The sequence below is a fragment of the Populus alba genome, chromosome 9 (genome assembly GCF_005239225.2).
Source record: "Populus alba chromosome 9, ASM523922v2, whole genome shotgun sequence".
Lineage (NCBI taxonomy): Eukaryota > Viridiplantae > Streptophyta > Magnoliopsida > Malpighiales > Salicaceae > Populus > Populus alba.
In genome coordinates this window covers 6,726,666-6,746,472 of record NC_133292.1, presented here as the reverse complement: position 1 = coordinate 6,746,472, position 19,807 = coordinate 6,726,666, and the positions used below count along the sequence as shown (strand labels likewise).

Sequence of the window (19,807 nt, the reverse complement as noted above, 5' to 3'; positions counted from 1 at the left end):
CTTAAAAAAAAAAAAAAACTCGGGCACATAAGTTTAAGTTACCAAGCCCAGGCGCACCTGAGTTATACCATGCAATAAACACACATCTAAAAGAAACAATATACAATGATAAAAATATATCAATAAAAAGATAATTTATACTAACAATTATATATTTTTTTAATAAATTAAATTATTGCATTTGTGTTGAAAATTCATTTTTATTGCCATGCAATTAAATAAAAGAAAGATTTGAAGAGTGTTATACGTGATGACATCAAATAACATCTATATATATATATATTAACTCTTTTATTTTAGTCTTTAGTTAACATTAATAATATTTTTTATGATTTACTAGTTGATATAATTTTTATTTTATTTTATTAAATAAACACATCAATTTTTATTTAAAAACTTTCACACGTGTTCATAGTATTAACAAATTCCTCGTCTGCGTAGAAAAACCAACTAGAAATAACACCCAAACGTAGCATGGATAAATGATTAATATAGTTGAAGTCATAAAAAAAAAAAGTAATTTCACTAAACTTGAGAGATAAAAAAGGAGAAGTCCGATAAATTTTGAGCACGTCTGCATATGGATAACTTCTGTGGAAAACATCAAATGGCCACCTGTCAAAAATTCCCTGGTTTTTGGAGCGCACTACAAATATAAAGTCTCTGATCTCTGGGCAAGTACGTACGGTCATGGGACAGACATTGATATTTGGGCAGCACATTTATTACCAGACACAACAGGATCACACATGGTGTGCACACCAGAGGCTGTTCTTTTTACACAACCAGTAGATGCATGGATTTATGTGGGATCACAGCTCTTCCTGGCCACATTCATGTATGGGAATCTGTGAATTTAATCCACATGAACGGCACTGCTCTGATGATGTGTGTTTGTGTTTGTCTCCGACAACCTTTCAGGACCCGGCCTTTAGCACCATAGATTTATCACCGTTCAACGGTGATCTGGTCTTAGTCCAGGCCATCGTCGAAAAAAATAAAAATACCACTCCAAGAGTTCTTAGCTTGCATCTTTTTTTCATGTATTTCATCAAGAAAGTGGACAAACAACGTGAGATACTCTTCAAAAAAAACGTTAATGAACAAGGATATATAGTTGATCACTACTACCTGCTAAAAGAACTTATAGATATATATGCTTCACCGTTGATAATTCCTTTTCCATTTTTTCTTTTTTAAAAAATTCTATCTCCCAAGTTTTTTTTTTTTTTTTGGCTTCACACTTTAATATTTCATTTATTTTAAATTAGTTATTATAATTTATTTTTATTTATTTTCTATAAAATTATCGTAGCCTTAAACAAACATTTTCGTGTTTGGTCAAAGCTTTATTTTTGCAAGCATTTATTTTTGTTTTTGTATCATTTGATAAAAAATTATTTTAAAAAATAAAGTTTTTAAATTCAATAAGTTCATAATTCGGGTTCCGGGGTTTGCGATTAAGCTGCGATACTTAGGTTGATTCAATATATCTCTGTCTCGAATATTAAAAAAATAATATCTTGAATTTTTTAAAATACAAATCACGCTTTCACCGGAGGTATAAGTTACCAGTCTCAAATAAATATCACAACATTTGGTTATGATACTTAATTTTATAAACGTCTATTTTTGTTAATATATCATTGAGTAAAAAATATCTTTTCAAAATAAAATTATTAACACAGTAGAGTTCATGATGTGGAATCACGTGGTAGGCAGATTAAGTTGTAAAGCCCGGGTTGAATTTAATTTGTTACCGTCTTAATATTAAAAAAAATATTATCTTGAATTTTTTTATAATCAGATCATATTTTTTTACCGGTTATCTATATTGTTTTTGAGCTCATCAGGTCATCTAATTAAGTCACGTCAAAACAACTTTTATATGATTTAGTTTAAAATTCAAGTTAGAAAAAAAATCGAGTTAAGAATTTTTAAAACTAGCTTGATAGATCGGATTTAATAACCATACTAAATAATTTATTAAAACCTAAAAAAATTTTAAATTATTTTTTTTTATCCAACCCTCATCATAAGTCAGTGAAATTAGTTTAGCTGCCAAACTCACTTTGCACAATCCATCTCTAAGTGCACTTGAGGTCTTGGCCCAGCGGTTGAAGGGATTTATTTTCTTCATCTGCATCCTGGGTTCAAATCTCATCGTGCACGCCTGTCATCCCCGTGGTGTCTTATATACTCACTGGGTTTGCAGGATGTTCAGTGAGCCGTGGGATTAGTCGTGGTGCGCGCAAGCTAGCCCGGACACCCACGTAAATCAAAAAAAAAAAATAGCTGTTTATGATATTCCTTTTTTTGGTCGATGAATTTTGTACCGGCTAGCCTGTGCGATTTTGTGGCAGGATTTGCTTGTAAGTTTACTTGTGAAAATGAAAAGTTTCCCTTCATAGGAAAGGGATTTTTTTTATCTGGATAGAAAAGTTTATAACAGTCCCTGCAGTTTCGTGTAGCGTTATTTCTTATTAAGAAATTCTTGGCTTTTATTTGGTCATGGTTTTGGAAGATGAGCAATAAAATGAAGTTTAGGCAACAATTTGAAAATGCACAAGAGTGGAAAAAATTCAAAAGGAATCTTAAAAAAAAAAGGAAAAATAAAGATAATTATTATTAAAAACTCGTATAAACCTAAAAATTTTAAAACCTTAACAAAGAATTATTTCAATCTATAAACCTAAGTTATTGTTATCTTTCGGTTGTGCTATATATATACTAACACAGATAGAAAAAACAAAAGAAAGACAATAAAAATACATATTATAAAATTCGTACAAAGAGTCACTGCATATAAATGTTAATTTAAAATTTTATTATTAATTTTTTTTTCAGGTAATCATATCTTGAAATTTACAATTCCTTAAATACATTTGACTTAAACAAACTAAAAAAAATCCAAAAAAAAAACCTCAAAAATAAATTTACACTATTCCTTAATACACATCAAGTGTACGGATTTAAGTATCATGACTTTCACGAGATGGGATCGCACCAGCTAGCGTCCTCATTGAGACATATATCTCGGCTCGGTGATTTTAGCTTGGAATTCCAATTTTAGGGTTCCAAGTTCACAACTGACTGAAATAGGTCGGAGGTTTCATGAAATGAGACTATGAAAACTATTCGAATCTTCCTGTCTACCAAAAGATAATTAGCAAGACGCAAAACAATTTTTTATAATTTGGATGTGAGGAAAACAGCATGCGTTAGATTAATGCACGTTGAGCTAACGTTTGAATCAAGTATCTGCAACCTATCAAGTAGAAAAAAATACTCATGGAATATCTCCTTTATTTGTTAGATCTGAGCAAGAAAGAGAACTTAGTCGTAGTCTAGCTATTAAATGCCATCTGACATTAACCAATAGTAGGAGATGAATATCTTAAAGCTAGCTAGCTTCATGTAGCAGCAGCTTGAACAAGTCAATCATGAAAGAATCGATGAACAAATGAGTTGGTGGTCTGGTGGATCAACCTCACCCAGATTTTACCTTTTACTTTTCACGCGCAATATAGATCGCTGGAAAAGTCTCGAGCAATCAACCTGAACAGAGTTAATCCCGTCAAGGGTCATGGCGGCATCCATGGCCTTTAATTGACACTCCTAGAACCTTGTTTTCATCAATGGCGTTAGTCTTGATAGGTTCGTTCCATGGACAAAAGGTATCTACGAAATGTCTACATTAAAATGAATTAGTCAACTTTCTCAGATCACCAAACACTGCCTACTTCTACAACACTCGCCGACATTAAAGAAACCTTCTTTCACAATTATCTTGGTTGGTCCAACCCCCATATCTCAACCTGGCTAACATTCCCGCTTCAAAGCTGCCTCCTTTCTACTTTACATGCATGCACCTCCTGCAGAAAATTAAGCTCAGAAAATGGCATCTTGTTTCCAGCAACCAGGTGTTGAGGAAGACTCGGTGATATTCTTCTCAACTTCTAATTCCCCAGAGGAATACTCCACCAGCCCCTCCTCTTCTTTCAATCCCTCGCCACCGCCACAATCTCATCAACATTCACGAATATATTTTGAACTTTCTGTAAGAAATCTTTCCTATACCATCTGTCCTAACAGGTCAGTATGCACTTCATTTTCTCACTTGATGCAAAAGCCTAAGCCCATCAACATACTTAAATCAGTTTCTTTTGATGCGAGAGGCTCTGAAATTCTAGCCGTTGTTGGTCCAAGTGGCACCGGAAAATCAAGTCTTCTTCGGATCATATCAGGCAGAGTCAAAGATAAGGATTTTGATCCAAAGAGCGTGTTAATAAATGGTCGCTGCATGGCTAGTACAGCTCAGTTAAGGAAGATATGTGGATTTGTCACACAGGAGGATAATTTGCTTCCTTTACTGACCGTGAAGGAAACACTTATGTTCAGTGCCAAGTTCAGGCTCAAAGAAAAGAGTTCAAAAGAGAGAGAGGAGAGGGTGGAGAGCTTGATGCGTGAGCTTGGCCTTTTCCATGTTGCAAATAGTTTTGTTGGTGATGAAGAGAATAGAGGGATATCTGGTGGAGAGAGAAAGAGGGTGTCAATTGGGGTTGACATGATTCATGATCCACCAATTCTACTCCTCGATGAACCAACTTCAGGCCTAGACAGCACTTCAGCACTTCAAGTGATCGAGCTTCTTTCATCAATGGCAAAAGCAAAGCAAAGGACAGTGGTGTTATCAATCCATCAACCAAGCTATCGAATTATTCAGTACATTCCCAATTTCTTAATCCTGTCTCGTGGTTCGGTTGTGCATAATGGCAGCCTGGAATCACTTGAGGAAACCATAACCAAGTTGGGATTCCAAATTCCATTGCAGTTGAATGCTCTGGAGTTTGCAATGGAAATTATCAATACATTAGAAGATGCAAAATCCAAAGTGTACATGCCTGCTCTAGAAAATGAACCATTTTCCTACTCAATTTGGCCCCAAGAAGAAATTGTCCAAATCCAACAAGGTTCTGATACGAAATACTCAGGCTTTTGTTCCTTCTTCAATTTGTTTGAAATTATATTTCTCTGCTCAAGATTTTGGAAGGTCATTTATAGAACAAAGCAGCTATTCTTGGCAAGAACAATGCAAGCCATTGTTGGAGGCTTTGGGTTAGCCAGTGTATATATCAAGGTGAGGAAGGATGAAGGAGGGGTTGCTGAACGATTAGGCCTATTTGCTTTCAGTCTTAGTTTTCTCCTTTCTTCAACAGTGGAAGCTCTTCCAATATACCTTCAGGAGCGGCGTGTTCTGATGAAGGAATCTTCAAGAGGAGCCTATAATATCTCCTCCTACATGATTGCCAACACCATTGTCTTTCTGCCTTTCTTGTTTGCTGTGGCTATGCTTTTCTCCATCCCTGTGTACTGGATTGTGGGACTTAATCCTTCCATCGCTGCCTTCGCATTCTTCGTATTTGTGGTCTGGCTTATTGTCCTGATGGCTAGTTCTCTAGTGCTTTTCCTAAGTGCAGTCTCCCCTGACTTCATTTCAGGAAACTCTCTCATCTGCACAGTGCTTGGAGCATTCTTTCTCTTCTCTGGATACTTCATTCCGAAAGAGAACATCCCCAAATACTGGCTGTTCATGTACTATGTTTCCCTCTACAGGTATCCATTGGATTCGCTGCTTACAAATGAGTATTGGAGTGTGAGAAACGAGTGTTTCTCTTGGCAGGGTCAGGATCATTCCAATTGTGTGCTTACAGGAAATGATGTCTTGAAGAGTAGAGGACTTGACAAGGATACTAGGTGGATAAATGTGGGAATCATGTTTGGTTTCTTTGTTTTCTATCGCGTGCTTTGTTGGGTAATTCTTGCTAGAAGGGCTTCAAAAACAACAATATGAGATTGTAGAAATTCTGAAATAAACATGAAATATTCACTTCAGAATGACATTTTATAAGGATTAATTGCGCCACCAGGGGCATAAGATATTTTCCTCCATTTATGGATGTTTTGCTCTCTGTTTCTGCTCTGGATACTGATGATTGAACTGTAGTTAAACAATTGAAGACTATAAATATAAGGGTTTATTAAACAAATAATGGCAGTTGGAATGGTAAACCAGAACCAAAAATCAACTCCTAGCTAGTAATGAGTTTAGGTGTGAAGTATTTTTATCCCGTCATTGATCTGCAACGACAGAGTCATCAACAATTTAGGCTTGTGTGATGTTTGATTCAACAAGAGAACGCAATTCTTGTAAATCATTAATATGGATAAGCTCTCTGCAATCCCTTGTAGACAATTTCTCTAGAGATTCGCAACGTTGTACCCCGCTTGGAAGAGCTCTTAATCTCAAATTCCAAACTATCAATTTCTTCAAAGAATATTTCAATTCTCAGAAATCACCATGAATTGAGATCAACTCATGGCAATAAATTATATCCAATTCCACCAGAGCTGTGCAGTGTTGTACGCATGAAATGGACGCCAGCTTTTTCCACAATCTCGTATCCTCAAAATTGAAGAGACGTGAAACCAAGAAATTTACCAGATATAAACATCTCTGTTCATCACAAGCTTCAATTTCAAATTTTACAAGGTTGCATGCATGGCAGATCCACCAGAATTCACAGCAACCAACTCCCGTCTCCCTTTAGGTTCATTAGGAAGACCCACATAATTAGGAAGAACAGAATTTTTTTCGGAATCTGATATTGGGGCAGTCCCGAAATCATCTGTGATCTTTTTCCTCTTATAATCTAGAGCATCTCCAAAAGGGTCATTAAACAATTCATAAGGGCCTGAGATCTTTTTCCTGTTGAATAATACGTGGGCACCAGGCCTCAACCAAAATTGGGCGTAACTGGAAAGAAAAAAGAGAGGGAGAACAGAAAGAGGCTTGAACACAATCGCCATCGCCACCGCAATTGTCTACGATGGGAAATCTCTCTGCCCACTTTGTTTTTATTCTCCAAAGGATATGCCCCAGCTTTTTAAGAGATGGAATTTCAACAGGTAGATATTAAATTTAAACTTCAGGAACGACGGGTCTAGGGATCGAATTTGGATGATAGTATCCATTTGTATAGCTTGAGATCGTGTGGACATTTGTTAAATAAAAGCAATTCCTTCTTTCTCGAGAATCAATATTTTGATGTTTTAGGAACTAGTTGGTCGCCATATGGAGTTGATAAGGAAGCAAGTCCTGAGTCCTTCTGGCATCAAAATATGTAGTTGATGGTTTTTCAAAATGAAAGGAAAAAAAAAAAAAAAAAAAGTCTCGTTATGATACAACTCTACAATGATGTTGCGAAATATTAAGTCCACGTCATGGCTGTGTTATATTTTTTTTTTGTCCTTCTAATTTAAGGATCAAAATTTTTAGTCTAAATTTTAATTTTGTTCTTATATTAGTTAGTAGTTTGAGAGAGAGAGGGTCTCTTGAAAATGGCGAATAAAAGAAGTAGTTATTGGTTGGCACCATTTTAGCGATGAAAAAATTATTCTGTGTTGATAGATTATATTTGATAAAAGTGGTTCTATTAAGGTGTTATTTGATCTTATTTTATGTATTTTATTTTTTAAAATTGAATGCTCACCTAATCTAGAAAGAATAAAAGGCTGGGCACACAAACTTAAGCAATTGGACCCACCTATTTGATTTTATTTTTAAAGGGCCAAGCTGGGCCACCTAACCTAGCAAGCATGTTTGACTTGTTTTTTTCATTCTCTTTGCTAAAACTTATGTCATTTTTAAATTAATTAAAAATATATATTGTATATTATTTTATTAAATTCTTAAAATAATTATAAATGCATTTAGATATTATTTTATTTGGTACCGTTGGATTTCTTATTGTGTTTTCTAATAGAAAAATAAATTAATAATAACTTGTTCTTTTTGTTCAACCTATTGTTATTGTTTTTTTTTTCTAGCTTATTCAATTTCTTTGCTATTATTTTTAATTTTTACTATCATATGATTAAATAAAAAATATTTTTTAAAAAAATATTAAACTTAGTAAAGTTTATGAACCAACTTTATAAGTTTGATAAGTTAATTTGAGCGGATATTAATAATCTTAAAATTTTATTATCAAAATATTAAAAAAAAATACATATTAAAATATATTTTTAAATTAAATTGAATTTTAACCGGTCATTATCTATGCTCGTAGAATATCAATATGGAACATGACGTGTTAGGATGCTACAACGCAAGGGCCAAGAAGACCCTTTCAAACCCTTTTATTTTATGAGGGTACCGAAAAGGTTGTTGTTCGATTTATAGCTTGTAAGAATTTATGACTATAATATCTCATGCTGAGCCCTCTACATAAATTTGATTGGTCAAAATCAACGCCCTCAAGTCGGTAGAGGTCATTTTCAACTCGAGAAACACCACTCATTATCTCGAGACAAATCTTAAACTTGCACTCACGAGAGCAGGGCTCTGCGATCTCGAGACCCCTCTTGTTTATCTTGAGAAAAGGAAAACCTAGCCTCCGAATTCATTATCCTTGTACTAGGCTACTAGCCGACCATCCTTCTATCCAATAATTCTTCCATCTTTATATTATGATGTGGTTTTTGCTTTACAACAAAATTAGGTTTCGAATTTAGGGCTTGAGACAAATTTAAATGCGCTAATTAAAAATTAGAAAGAAAATTCTTTAGGGTAGTGTTTGTAGGGTTGATGGAATTGTTTTTTAAAGTATTGTTTTGTTTGTAAATATATAAAAATAATATTTTATTTTTTAAAATTTATTTTGATAATAGTATATTAAAATAATCTAAAAATATAAATAAAAATGAATTTTCAAAATTTTATAAAATACGGTAAACACGAACTAAATCCAAATGCTCGCCGCCTCCTTAAATCCAACCACAGCCACATCAGCTTCCACCTAATTAATTGATGGACAAGTATTGAAAACGCCATTATTTTTATTCTTTAATACTCACAATAAATTAATTAATTTATTAAGCATTCAGTTACCTCTAGCTCTCTCAGTTTCGCTTGATGTCACCCAAACCTTCTCCGCGTTATTCATTTAGCAAAGAGTTGACTAAACCCAGAATCTCCTCTTTTGCTCCTCTCTGATCAGGTAAACAAAAAGGAAAAACCCTTCAACAGATCTGTGTATTTTTTATATATTTATTTTGATGAGCATGAGCTCTGATTCTTGCATGGATTTTCATTTTTTGACGTCTGGGTTTTGTTTTTGCATTAGAGTTATCATTGTTTGACACCAAGACTTATGCTTTCTTTTTTGGTTTCATGTTTAAGCTCTGTTTGATAATGAGAACAGGGTGGTATATCTTTGTGTTATGTTATTGACTCGTTGTTTTTTTTTTAATTGTTATTATAATGCAGATTGGTTCGTGGCTTTTTATTTAAGTTTGTGATTAACCCATTGGATGTTTTGAAAAGATAGTGGAGTTTTAGCTGGTGAAATTGTGTGTTGGAGATGTGAATTGGAGTGGTTTAAATATGTTAATATCTGGATTTGTATTTAAATGCTATTGTAGATAGCATAATTGAGGTTTGATTGACTTGTGAAGAGAGTTGGAGTTTAGTTTCTGTGTATTGGGGGGGTTCAAGATGATTGGGAGAAAAAATATGGGGCGAGCGTCGCCATTGCTATTGGTGCTTTTGGCACTAGGGTTTTTCTTTGCCACGTATAACTTGTTGACTTTGGTAATACAATATAAGGATTCTAGTACAGGACTTCGATCAGGGATTTCTGATCCTGTTACAGGGATGCCAGCCAATTCTTGGAAATTAGGGAAGTCAAATTTGAAATTCCATGTTGCTCTTACGGCTACTGATGCTCCTTATAGTCAATGGCAATGCCGGATTATGTATTATTGGTATAAGAAAATGAAAAGCATGCCAGGATCAGACATGGGGAAGTTCACTCGAGTTTTGCATTCGGGGAAAGGTGATCATTTGATGGATGAGATTCCAACTTTTGTTGTTGATCCTCTTCCAGAGGGCCTAGATCGGGTGAGATTTTCTGTTTACACTTTCGCTGTTGCTTATATTTATTCACCGGCTTTTATTCAGTTCATGTTGATTTCCAAGTTAAAATTATCGTGAACTTGAATTTGCTTTGGGAAATTTATAGGTCTCAGATGTTTTTTTGATTTTGCTTCTAGGCTTACATATTGTAGTATTGTGAATTTAAAATGTTCTTGGTAATTTATAAAGAGATCCAGGAGGTGTTCTGTGCATCAATAGCATGAATTATATTGAGTCAATTTTCATTTTATTCCATTATATCTCTGGGGCATGCCATCAAACTTGACATTTCTTATGCAAAGTTGTTTTAGATTGACTTATGCGAGCAGTGATGCAGACTCTTAATGTGTTTCCCAGCCAAATTGCTGCCTTTTCCAAATCTTAGAGGAAAACAGTCTCTGCTCATGGTTTACTGCTATCAGTAATTAGTTAATTACACAATTTGCTCATATGGCCATTTCATGCTCTGTCCAGGGATATATTGTCTTGAATAGACCATGGGCTTTTGTGCAATGGCTGGAAAAGGCAACAATTGAGGAAGAGTAAGTTAAAGTTATGGTCCTCATTTTCTTCTTTTTTTCTTGCTTTTGCTTTATGACATCTGACAACTGGTGATTATAAGACTGATACAGAAGCACTTTGTGATAAAAACAGATACATTCTAATGGCAGAGCCTGACCACATATTTGCAAATCCTTTGCCTAACTTGGCACATGGAGATAATCCAGCAGGGTTTCCATTTTTCTATATTAAACCAACTGAACATCAGAAAATTGTTAGAAAGTTTTATCCTGAGGAGAAGGGTCCTGTGACGGATGTTGATCCAATTGGCAATTCCCCTGTAATAATAAAAAAGGTACAACTCTTATTGCAATTGCAGCCAGTTTAAACCAATTGAACTTCTGAGAATTTTTTGTGTTTCCATGTTTGTTATCAGAATCCCAATATTGTGGGAATATAATTTGAAATTCAGATAGAAACCCATAGTGCTAACCATTGTTTATACGAAGCACCACTGTCCTTGTTGTCAGAATATCACTATTATCGCGACCATTGAGATGGACTATTTTCGTTTACTTGAAACAATATTTCCATATTAACATTGGATGAACTACCTGTATCTTTACAGTCCCTGCTGGAGGAAATTGCGCCAACATGGATGAATGTTTCGTTAAGAATGAAAGATGACCCAGAGACTGATAAAGCATTTGGTTGGGTGCTAGAGATGTGAGTAATATATAATAGGATTCTTTCTATTTTGCTAATGAAATTTAATTCTTGAATGGTTGGAATACTTCAATGTTGCTCACATGTCTCTGTTGATATAAGGTATGCCTATGCTGTAGCATCAGCATTGCATGGTGTACGGCATATACTACGTAAAGACTTTATGCTACAGGTATCTATGGCATATGCTAATGCTTCTTGTATCTCTCTATTTTGTGAAGTCAATTTTAAAGAGTTGCCTATATCCATTTATGTTTCAGCCTCCATGGGATTTGGAAGTTGTTAAGAGATTTATCATCCACTATACTTATGGATGCGACTATAATATGAAGGTAAAGAAAGGGATCTCTCTCTCATATTTATTCTTATCTCCTCTGATTTTGATGTTTTAACTTTATGCTTCACCTTCTATTTCTGTTTGTTTGTTTTTTACAAGTAGTTTCATAAAAACAACCGATATTTGATTCTTAGTTTGTTTACCATAATTTGTTAATTTTTCAGGGAGAATTAACATATGGAAAGATTGGAGAATGGCGGTTTGACAAGAGATCCTATCTCAGTGGTCCTCCACCAAAGAACCTCACCCTGCCCCCACCAGGAGTTCCTGAAAGCGTGGTATGTTCACAACTAGATTTTTTACAAGTGACAATTGGGGAAATCATATTATACTGATGTCAAAAAATTCATGTTTGATGAGTGGGCTTGGAGGAAAAATATTAAAATTAAGTCTACCTGGAACTAGAATACACAGCACTCGTGGATAAAACTTACGATATTTTGATAAAGGTTGTAATAAGTTGGCCAAGTTCAACTTTCTCAAAATGGCCCTCACACAGACGCAATTATTTGTTTACTTGCTATAATGGGGATGCTTGAATGCATGGGTTGAACTTGCTTTTCAAGGAGTATGTACGAATTAGTAGCCAACTGGGCTTTATCCATGCACTGGAGATGTACAAGAGAATTGCCATCCCTGTACAGAAGGAAAAAAAATAAATAATGAATTGATAATTTGTAGAAGGCGTTACTGCATTGTCCATGATGATTTCCCTGAAAAGCTGCATATAATAAACTATTTGATGCATCGATTGGAATCATTTACATCAACCATTTATTTGTCAAGGTTTTGGGTTGTATCGAACCATATGTAATATCAACTTGGCATGCTAACCATCCTGATCACTTGCAATGTGAAACTGTCTGTCTATGTTATTATGTAGTATAGAGCAAAAGCCTTGTTTGGTCTCCATCCAACACAATGAAAAACTACATGGACCTAACATCCTAGGTGAAAAGAAACCAAAACATACATACATTAAGTTTATCAAGCATTCTTGGTCTCTGATGTCATCCTTATCTGGTGTGAAATAAAGGGTTCTGTTATATATACTGTTTTTCGTAGTCACTTATCCCATGGGAACTGATAGTTAAGATGGGGATTCATATCTGGATTACAAGTCATTATACTATACTTTCATTTGCATGAAACATAGACCATCGATGCGAAGGCACTTTATTTGCTCCCCGTCTCTCTCATTGACTTCACAATCCATTCATCATGATTCTCTGCAGGTGAGACTTGTAAAGATGGTGAATGAGGCTACAGCTAACATTCCAGGCTGGGACTCATTGAACAGTGGCTGAGATCTACATGTGGATCATGAGCACATTGATTCGTGGTTCAGTGTAATATCCTCCAGAAGAGATTCACTTATACGATCTACTCGGTAACGAAAGAGTGGTATATGAAAATAGGAATGCCTTCACAAAAGAGGGATCTTTGGTTAGTGACACTTTGTGAATTAATCAGGGACTCTGAATTCTTTTTGTACACATATCTGCTACACTTGAGATAGTGCTGAGTTAATTTTGAATATTTCAGACCTGTAAATTGAGACTTTCTTGCTTTCACAGTTTGTGATGCTCCTTGCTGTTTATGAAACAATGGTGAAGAAGTTGTCCTGAAAGCCAGTGGGCAGGTTAATTTGATGGACAATACCCTGAGATAACTAAAAGCATATATCTAACCATGGAGAGTGCGTCTTACTTTGGAGGTGTGAGATTTAGTGGTTCTGTGTTTCTCCAGGCTGGCATGGTTTAAGTGAACCCCATAGAGCTCTTATTATGCAAGCTTTAGGTTTCAATCACGAGTCCTGGACTGACGATTAAAATTTCAAACCATCTATATGGCTATCCAATTGCGTTTTGTTAATTTGTCGGCACCGATTAAAACTTTTCTGGGTTTGTAAGGGTAATGGATTTTGTTCCTGTGATCTAGTAATCCTGAGCTCAATTTCATTATAAAACACTCAGTAGAGTAAAAGAAGGAGGAATTCTTTTTTCCTTTTCTTTTTCTTTTTTTTTAGCTGTGGATACAATAGCTAATGTTGCCGAGTATGTAACGAAGATCTTCATGGATGATTGGTTGATTTGGATGGTCTTGTAGTGAGGGAGGGCCTCATTTGAACAATTTGTTCTTCATCGACTCCCATGCTTTTAGCATAAAGTCCTGCTTCGAAGAATCGTTTCAGTGCATCCTCCATGTAATCATTCCCTTGCTTGACTGTCATTTCCTTCCCTATTTTGTCAGGGTAACTCGTCAAAATATGATCTCCTTTTAGCACAGCTGCAAGCTGTAGTAGCTCCTGCTGGAATTCAGTAAGCTTGGCATCTTCATTGGGCTCGCTCTCCCTGACCTGAGTTGGAGTTGGTAGTTGCTCTATTCAGAAGAGAGGATGAGAACATAAACAGTTGGCAAAAAGCTAAAGAATTCAGCTTGGAAAACGAGTTAGGTGACTGACCTGGGCAATCAGTTCTGGGCTCAGTCCGAGTCTGTAAGATTCCTTCAAAGGTACCCGCCCATTCATCCCTCCTTGTCAAGAAAGGAGAGGGCATGTTAAAGAGCTTCTTCACCGTCGCAGGAATGGATGAGTGTTCGTATTCTGAAGTTGAAAATGGTGACCCATTGGGTCCATGGACAACTGCATCACCATGCCAAAGTAACATTTATCAATTTTTGGTTAATTTTTTCATTTGTCAATAATCAGCAAAAGCAGTGCATGATGATGCTATACATTGACAAATGGTCATGCCTTCCATTCAAAAAACTCACACTCGAGATCCCGAGTTTTCAGAAAACAACATCAATCGCTACAAAATGATCATAATCATAGGAACTGCCTTTGATACTAACGTTATGCTAAGAAGCTTGAAATTTCGGTCTATTTTTCGTTCGAGTCCCAGTACTTTTGGGTTTTACCACGGGCCCACAATATGATGGACTCAATCTCGAAAAGTAAACTAGAAAAGCATGATTGATGAAGATCCGTGCTCGTGTTAGGCTACCTGTTGGCTTAGTTAGTGATACATATTCCTCGATCTCTTGCACGCAAAACCTTTTTCAGCAACAAAGCAGAAATCCACCACCTTTCCGCTCTTTCTTTCAACTACATGCAACTTTTAAGACGGTGTCATAAAAAAACTTGCACCCAGTTTTCCCGAAGTTTCTGTCCAAACGGGAAAGGACTCAACGACACCCTAACCACCCCATAATTAATTTCCTCGCATGTTTCGTTGGTTGAGAAAAAGAAGAGAAGTGACAAATTGGCAACTCTCACTTTTTGCTAGCCTGATTTTCATCCACAAGGATTTCGTTTCACATTGTATATACATTGACAACTGATGAGTTCTAAAAACACGAGAGAAGTGGAAGGTCACCTGTTCTCTTTTCGTATCAAAAGCAGTGTGAAATAGGTAGCATATATATCTTGCACATAAACTAACAGTTAGTCGTACGTAAAGGTGATGCTGAGAGTAACATTCAAGTAAAGTTAGCCATTGATCATACATGATAATGCTAGGAATATGATGCCCGCGATGATATTATCCTGTTCGGTAAGCTAAAATCCCTAAAAAGGAAAAAGAGAGAGAGATGGTTGAGATTTGAAAGTGATATGCTACTTACCGGTTCCCTTCTCTATCCAAGGTGAGACCACGATTGTAGGAACTCTAACCCCAAGTCTATCAAACTTGAAAAAAAATGGCTCAGGTCCCACAATCCCATCGGGACTAGGGACCCCACTCACAGGTGTAGCCACATGATCATAGAACCCACCATGCTCGTCATATGTGATTACCAATAGAGTTTCGTTCCATTGTGGACTTGCCCTTAGTGTCTCGTACACCTGCAATATTGACAATCACAAGAACATTAATTTTTGACAATTTGAAAAAGAAAAGAAAAGTAAACATACGTTTTAAGAGAAACTATAGCTCAGAACAATCCCAGTAATGAGGTAGACTCTCTAATGAAAGATTAATTAATGCAATCTTTGCATACTTGTGAATGTGTATGAATTATATGAATACGTACGAATGACTTAAATATATATATATATAAAAAAAAGTTTATGAGTACCTCTTTGACAAACATTTGCCCTTGATAGACATCATGGGAAGGATGATCGTCGTTGGCAGGAGATATCTTGATGTCCATGTACCGCTGCTCAAGCACGACATAACCAGGAAGCTTGCCTTGTTTTGCATGTTTTTTAAACGACATGCCATAAGGATGGAATCTAGTGATGTACTTGAGCTTCCTTAGGTTCCTATAAAACAATGTGGCGGGAATGTTCTGATAGTATATTCCCCAAGATATTCCAGCATCGTCAAGGTTCTCGAAAATTGTTCTTTGAGAGTACCCCTTGACGAGCAATGCCGGGATGTTGCTGGTGGCTCCGGCGGATGTGCCTGAATGAACAAATAGACGGTTGGGTTGTGTGGATGATGGCACAGAAGCAAACCACCTGACAGGGCAGGATGTTTTTTTTTTTTGGTTAAATTAGACATCGCATGTGCTTTTACTAGTAATCGCGAAATCATGTCAACAATATACAAATGTTTGTGAAATAAATTAACCAAAAAGTATAGCTAAGTGGATACTTCGAAGTTTATAAATTAATTTAATACTTCCAAAAAAAACCTCTTTTTTCCTAAATAAAAGATATACAAGTATAAACACGCACGCTTATTAATTTGGAGGATTAAAAACGCCACGTTATTTTCTCAAAATAAAAAATAAAATTCTGTGTCATATTCAAAACACTTGCAATAATTTTTTTTTAAAAAAAAAAAAAAACAAAGAAAGAAAATTCAGATTCCTACTGATTTCAACATGAAAACCATATCCATCAAATACTCTCTCTCTCTCTGGTTTGTTGTTAAGAGAAGAATTTAAGCTGAAATTCAATCTAGTTGCCATTGGGGCATTCCTGAGATTAATAAAGACATCACTGAATTATATTTTCGGGTAGAGAAATATCAGTATGTTTACATCGAAATCATTGAAAACGGAATCTTTATGTAGTAAATTACTTAAACGTGGACCGACAAAAAAGTAGCTGTACCTGTCAAAGACAGAAAATTCAGATACAAGTGTCTTATACACGGCTACCACATCAGGCTCAAATCCATTCATGACATCCCGAGACAAGCTGGTTGATGCGTCCATCGAGAAAGCCTGCTGAGCAAAGCCATTCATGGGAGGAGGATTCTTGGATGTGTCTTCAGACCCAAATATTTGCTCCCTTATTGCTTGAAAAGAGTGGCCGGGATCAGGGTCAACATACTGAGCTTGGTTGTTGGTGAAGAATTTCTGCGAACTTGGATCGCTTATGTTCAATGGATTCCACTGTGTGCCATCAACACCATTGATTTCAGGGTTGATTTTCTTCATCCAACCCAGCATGTGATCAAAAGAACGATTTTCCATCACTACTACCACTACAGTTTTTATCGGGCTTGCATGGATTCGGTCGTGGAGGAGTGCAAGGAGGAGGAAAAGAAAGATGGCGGTGGGTCTTTTTGTGGACATGTTTTGTTGCATTTGGAGATGGATTAGAGGAGAGAAAGGAGAGGATGATCTTTTACCTTTTGGATATGGCTGTGTTTGACGGTTTCTGTAATCAAGCCCGTGACCTTTTTTATAGTGTGCTCGTTACAAGGGCAGGCAGTTGTATTGAATTAGACTTCGATACTGTTTGTTTTGAACGCGTGGTTTGTTATAATTTATTTATTTATTTTAAAATTATTTTGATATTACGATATTAAAAATAAAATTTTAAAAAATATTATTTTTATATATTTTTTAAAAAATTATTGTTATAATATTAAATAGGATCTTTATGGAGGGGTGTTGCTTTTCTTTTTTGCTACGGGATAGTTCTGTTATTTCACAAATATTTGAGTTTTTTTAAAAATAATTGCAAATTGTTTAAAATATGGCAATTTCAGTTTTTTATTTTTAAAAAATAACACAGTTTAATAAAAATTATAGATGCAAACTACGACTTTTAAAAAACTCGTAATCAAGTAGCAATATTTTAAATAAATTATTAAAATTATCTTACACAAATTTTAAGAAAAATGAAGGAATTATAATAGAAAAGAAAAGAATGAAACACCAAAATATAATAAAATTTTGATCATGACATTTTTTATATTTTAAAAAATATTTTTATGACATAAATTTAACAATTATAAAAAAAATCATCAACAATAACTGAAGTAAGGTAACACACACTACAAAAAATACAAGTTGATCACATATCTCTATTTAAAAATACTTTGATTCATTTCAATTATTATTGATAATTTTTTTAATATTATTATATTCATCTCATCAAAAGTTTTTTTTAATGATTTTAAGATGTTCTCATCAAAGGTTTACTTATCTATAGAATCTCATTCTTTCTTTTTTGTTTTATTGAAATTTATGTCGGCCATTTTAACTCTTTGTTTAAAATGCCCCACTTTACAACAACAACTTTTTTAAAAAAACATACCTTTCACTTATGATTTTTATTAAATTGTGTTGTTTTTCTAAAAACAATTTACAGTGCTAGTTTACCAAAATTTTAAATCACATTCAAATTCAACCAAAACAAATTAAAAGGAGGGAAAAATGTAAATATGCACCGTATTGGAAGGTCCGACTCGTGGCCACTCAAAAGCCGGTAAAGAAGCTACAATTTGTAGTGTTTTTTAAATTTATTTAAAAATAAAAAAAAAACTATATAATTACCACAATATCAAACATACACTGTAACAAAAGGTTTTTAAAAATAAAACCAAAAGAGCTTAAAAATGCTTAAAATTAGTTTCTTAAACTTTATCTTCAAAAATAGTTCAAGATTGATGATTATGTGAAAATAGTTAATAAAAAAATAAAAAATAATACAAAAAGAACGCCTATAATGAGTTGCAAAAAACAACACTTACTAAAATTAAAAAAATATACACAAATAAGAAAACACAATAAAAATTGAACAATATTAAATATAATAATATCTAGTTAGGTCACTCTGCTTCTTTCACGGGTCAGATCCAATATCTTTTAACACCAAAAAATGAACACGCAGGCCTATTAATATAATAAAAGATTTTATAAAAATAATAAAAATATAGAGCAAAAAAGGAGATTTTTAGACAATTTTTAAGGCTAGAAGGTGCCGGAACTACTTTTTTATTTTAAAAAAATTGTCATTCTTCTTCCTTTTCAATTTTGATCCCCCAACTCTAAATCTCTTACAAACAACAAAACTGGTTTTTGTTTTGTAAATTCAAGCACCAATTAAAAGTTAGGATATTTTTTCCAATATAGATAATATACAAACAAATTATAAAATTCATTCCCAAAAAAATACAATGTCAAATGACTAAATTGGAAAAAAATAATTCAAATGATAAAAAAAGATACAATATCAAATGACTAAATTAGAAAGAAAAAAAAAAACAAGTTACTATGAATTCACAGTAACTTCTGAGGTGAGGAGTGTACGAATCTATAATAACTTAGGATGGACAATGTTTCCAAGAGGAGAAATAGATTTCTTCTTAATACCCAAAATAAATTAAAATAAAAAAAAATTTATAAAACTCTAACCTTCAAAAAAAGAAAAAAAAAATGTCAAAGGTTTGAATTGAAAAGGAAATAAATGATAAAAAAATTTAAAAGACCAGGAAAAAATTATCACGTTAATCCATTATAAGTTGTTAAGGGATAAATAGTGTTCATAAATTGTTTCTTAACTGGTAGCCTCATCGTCTCGTAGCCAAAAAAACCCCTCTCCCCCCACATCAGCAAACAAACCTCAAATGAAAATCAAATTTCACTTTGATCCGACGTGGAAGAAATTCTCTCAGAGAATTAATTATGCAAGAGAGACCTATAAAGAACATAAATTTCTCTCCACCAATCAGATTCAGAATAGATATTGTAACCGTTTGTTATCGAGGTAAAAATAAACGGCGCCGAAATAGACGCACGTTTTCAAACCGTGCCAATCCTACGCACATTATTGCAACCCTGAACTGGTTCTGCAGCAAGGGGAGGGAGCCAAGCTACAATAATTTTTAAGAAATCTCTAAAAATGGGGGTTTCCCCATTTTGGAAATGCTGCTCTCCCAACCCCCAACTCATCCAAAGAGCAAAAGATGTTTAAGCAGGCCAAATTATGCACTTTTCTGCAATATTGAAAAGATACTTCGCCTGCACAGATGGACATCCATAAACAATCAACATCCCACAAATTTCATAAAAAT

General features: G+C 34.6%; 3 protein-coding genes across 4 annotated transcripts; 2 read left to right on the top strand and 1 right to left on the bottom strand.

Annotated features, from left to right (window-relative positions):
* The first annotated feature begins 3,370 nt into the window (after window positions 1-3,370).
* LOC118027624 (ABC transporter G family member 23) lies at window positions 3,371-5,952 on the top strand. The gene has a single exon (XM_035031018.2). The coding sequence runs from the start codon at window positions 3,899-3,901 to the stop codon at window positions 5,852-5,854; it is 1,956 nt and encodes a 651-aa protein (XP_034886909.1). The 5' UTR covers window positions 3,371-3,898; the 3' UTR covers window positions 5,855-5,952.
* Window positions 5,953-8,902: 2,950 nt separating this feature from the next.
* On the top strand, window positions 8,903-13,193 carry LOC118027626 (hydroxyproline O-arabinosyltransferase PLENTY). The gene is made up of 9 exons (XM_035031021.2): window positions 8,903-9,062; window positions 9,332-9,964; window positions 10,454-10,521; window positions 10,634-10,835; window positions 11,109-11,206; window positions 11,309-11,378; window positions 11,467-11,538; window positions 11,708-11,821; window positions 12,779-13,193. The coding sequence occupies exons 2-9, from the start codon at window positions 9,560-9,562 to the stop codon at window positions 12,848-12,850; spliced, it is 1,101 nt and encodes a 366-aa protein (XP_034886912.1). The 5' UTR covers window positions 8,903-9,062; window positions 9,332-9,559; the 3' UTR covers window positions 12,851-13,193.
* A 281-nt stretch (window positions 13,194-13,474) lies between these two features.
* LOC118027625 (non-specific phospholipase C2) lies at window positions 13,475-17,195 on the bottom strand. 2 transcript variants are annotated; one of them, XM_035031019.2, is made up of 5 exons: window positions 16,612-17,190; window positions 15,624-16,011; window positions 15,171-15,390; window positions 14,008-14,187; window positions 13,475-13,925 (listed from the first exon to the last, which is right to left on the bottom strand). In XM_035031019.2, exons 1-5 carry the CDS (start codon window positions 17,088-17,090, stop codon window positions 13,618-13,620), a joined length of 1,575 nt encoding a protein of 524 aa, XP_034886910.1. In that variant the 5' UTR covers window positions 17,091-17,190; the 3' UTR covers window positions 13,475-13,617. The 2 variants fall into 2 exon arrangements, with proteins under 2 accessions (XP_034886910.1, XP_034886911.1); XM_035031020.2 differs by having other exon boundaries at window positions 13,727-13,902; window positions 16,612-17,195.
* Between the last annotated feature and the right edge of the window lie 2,612 nt (window positions 17,196-19,807).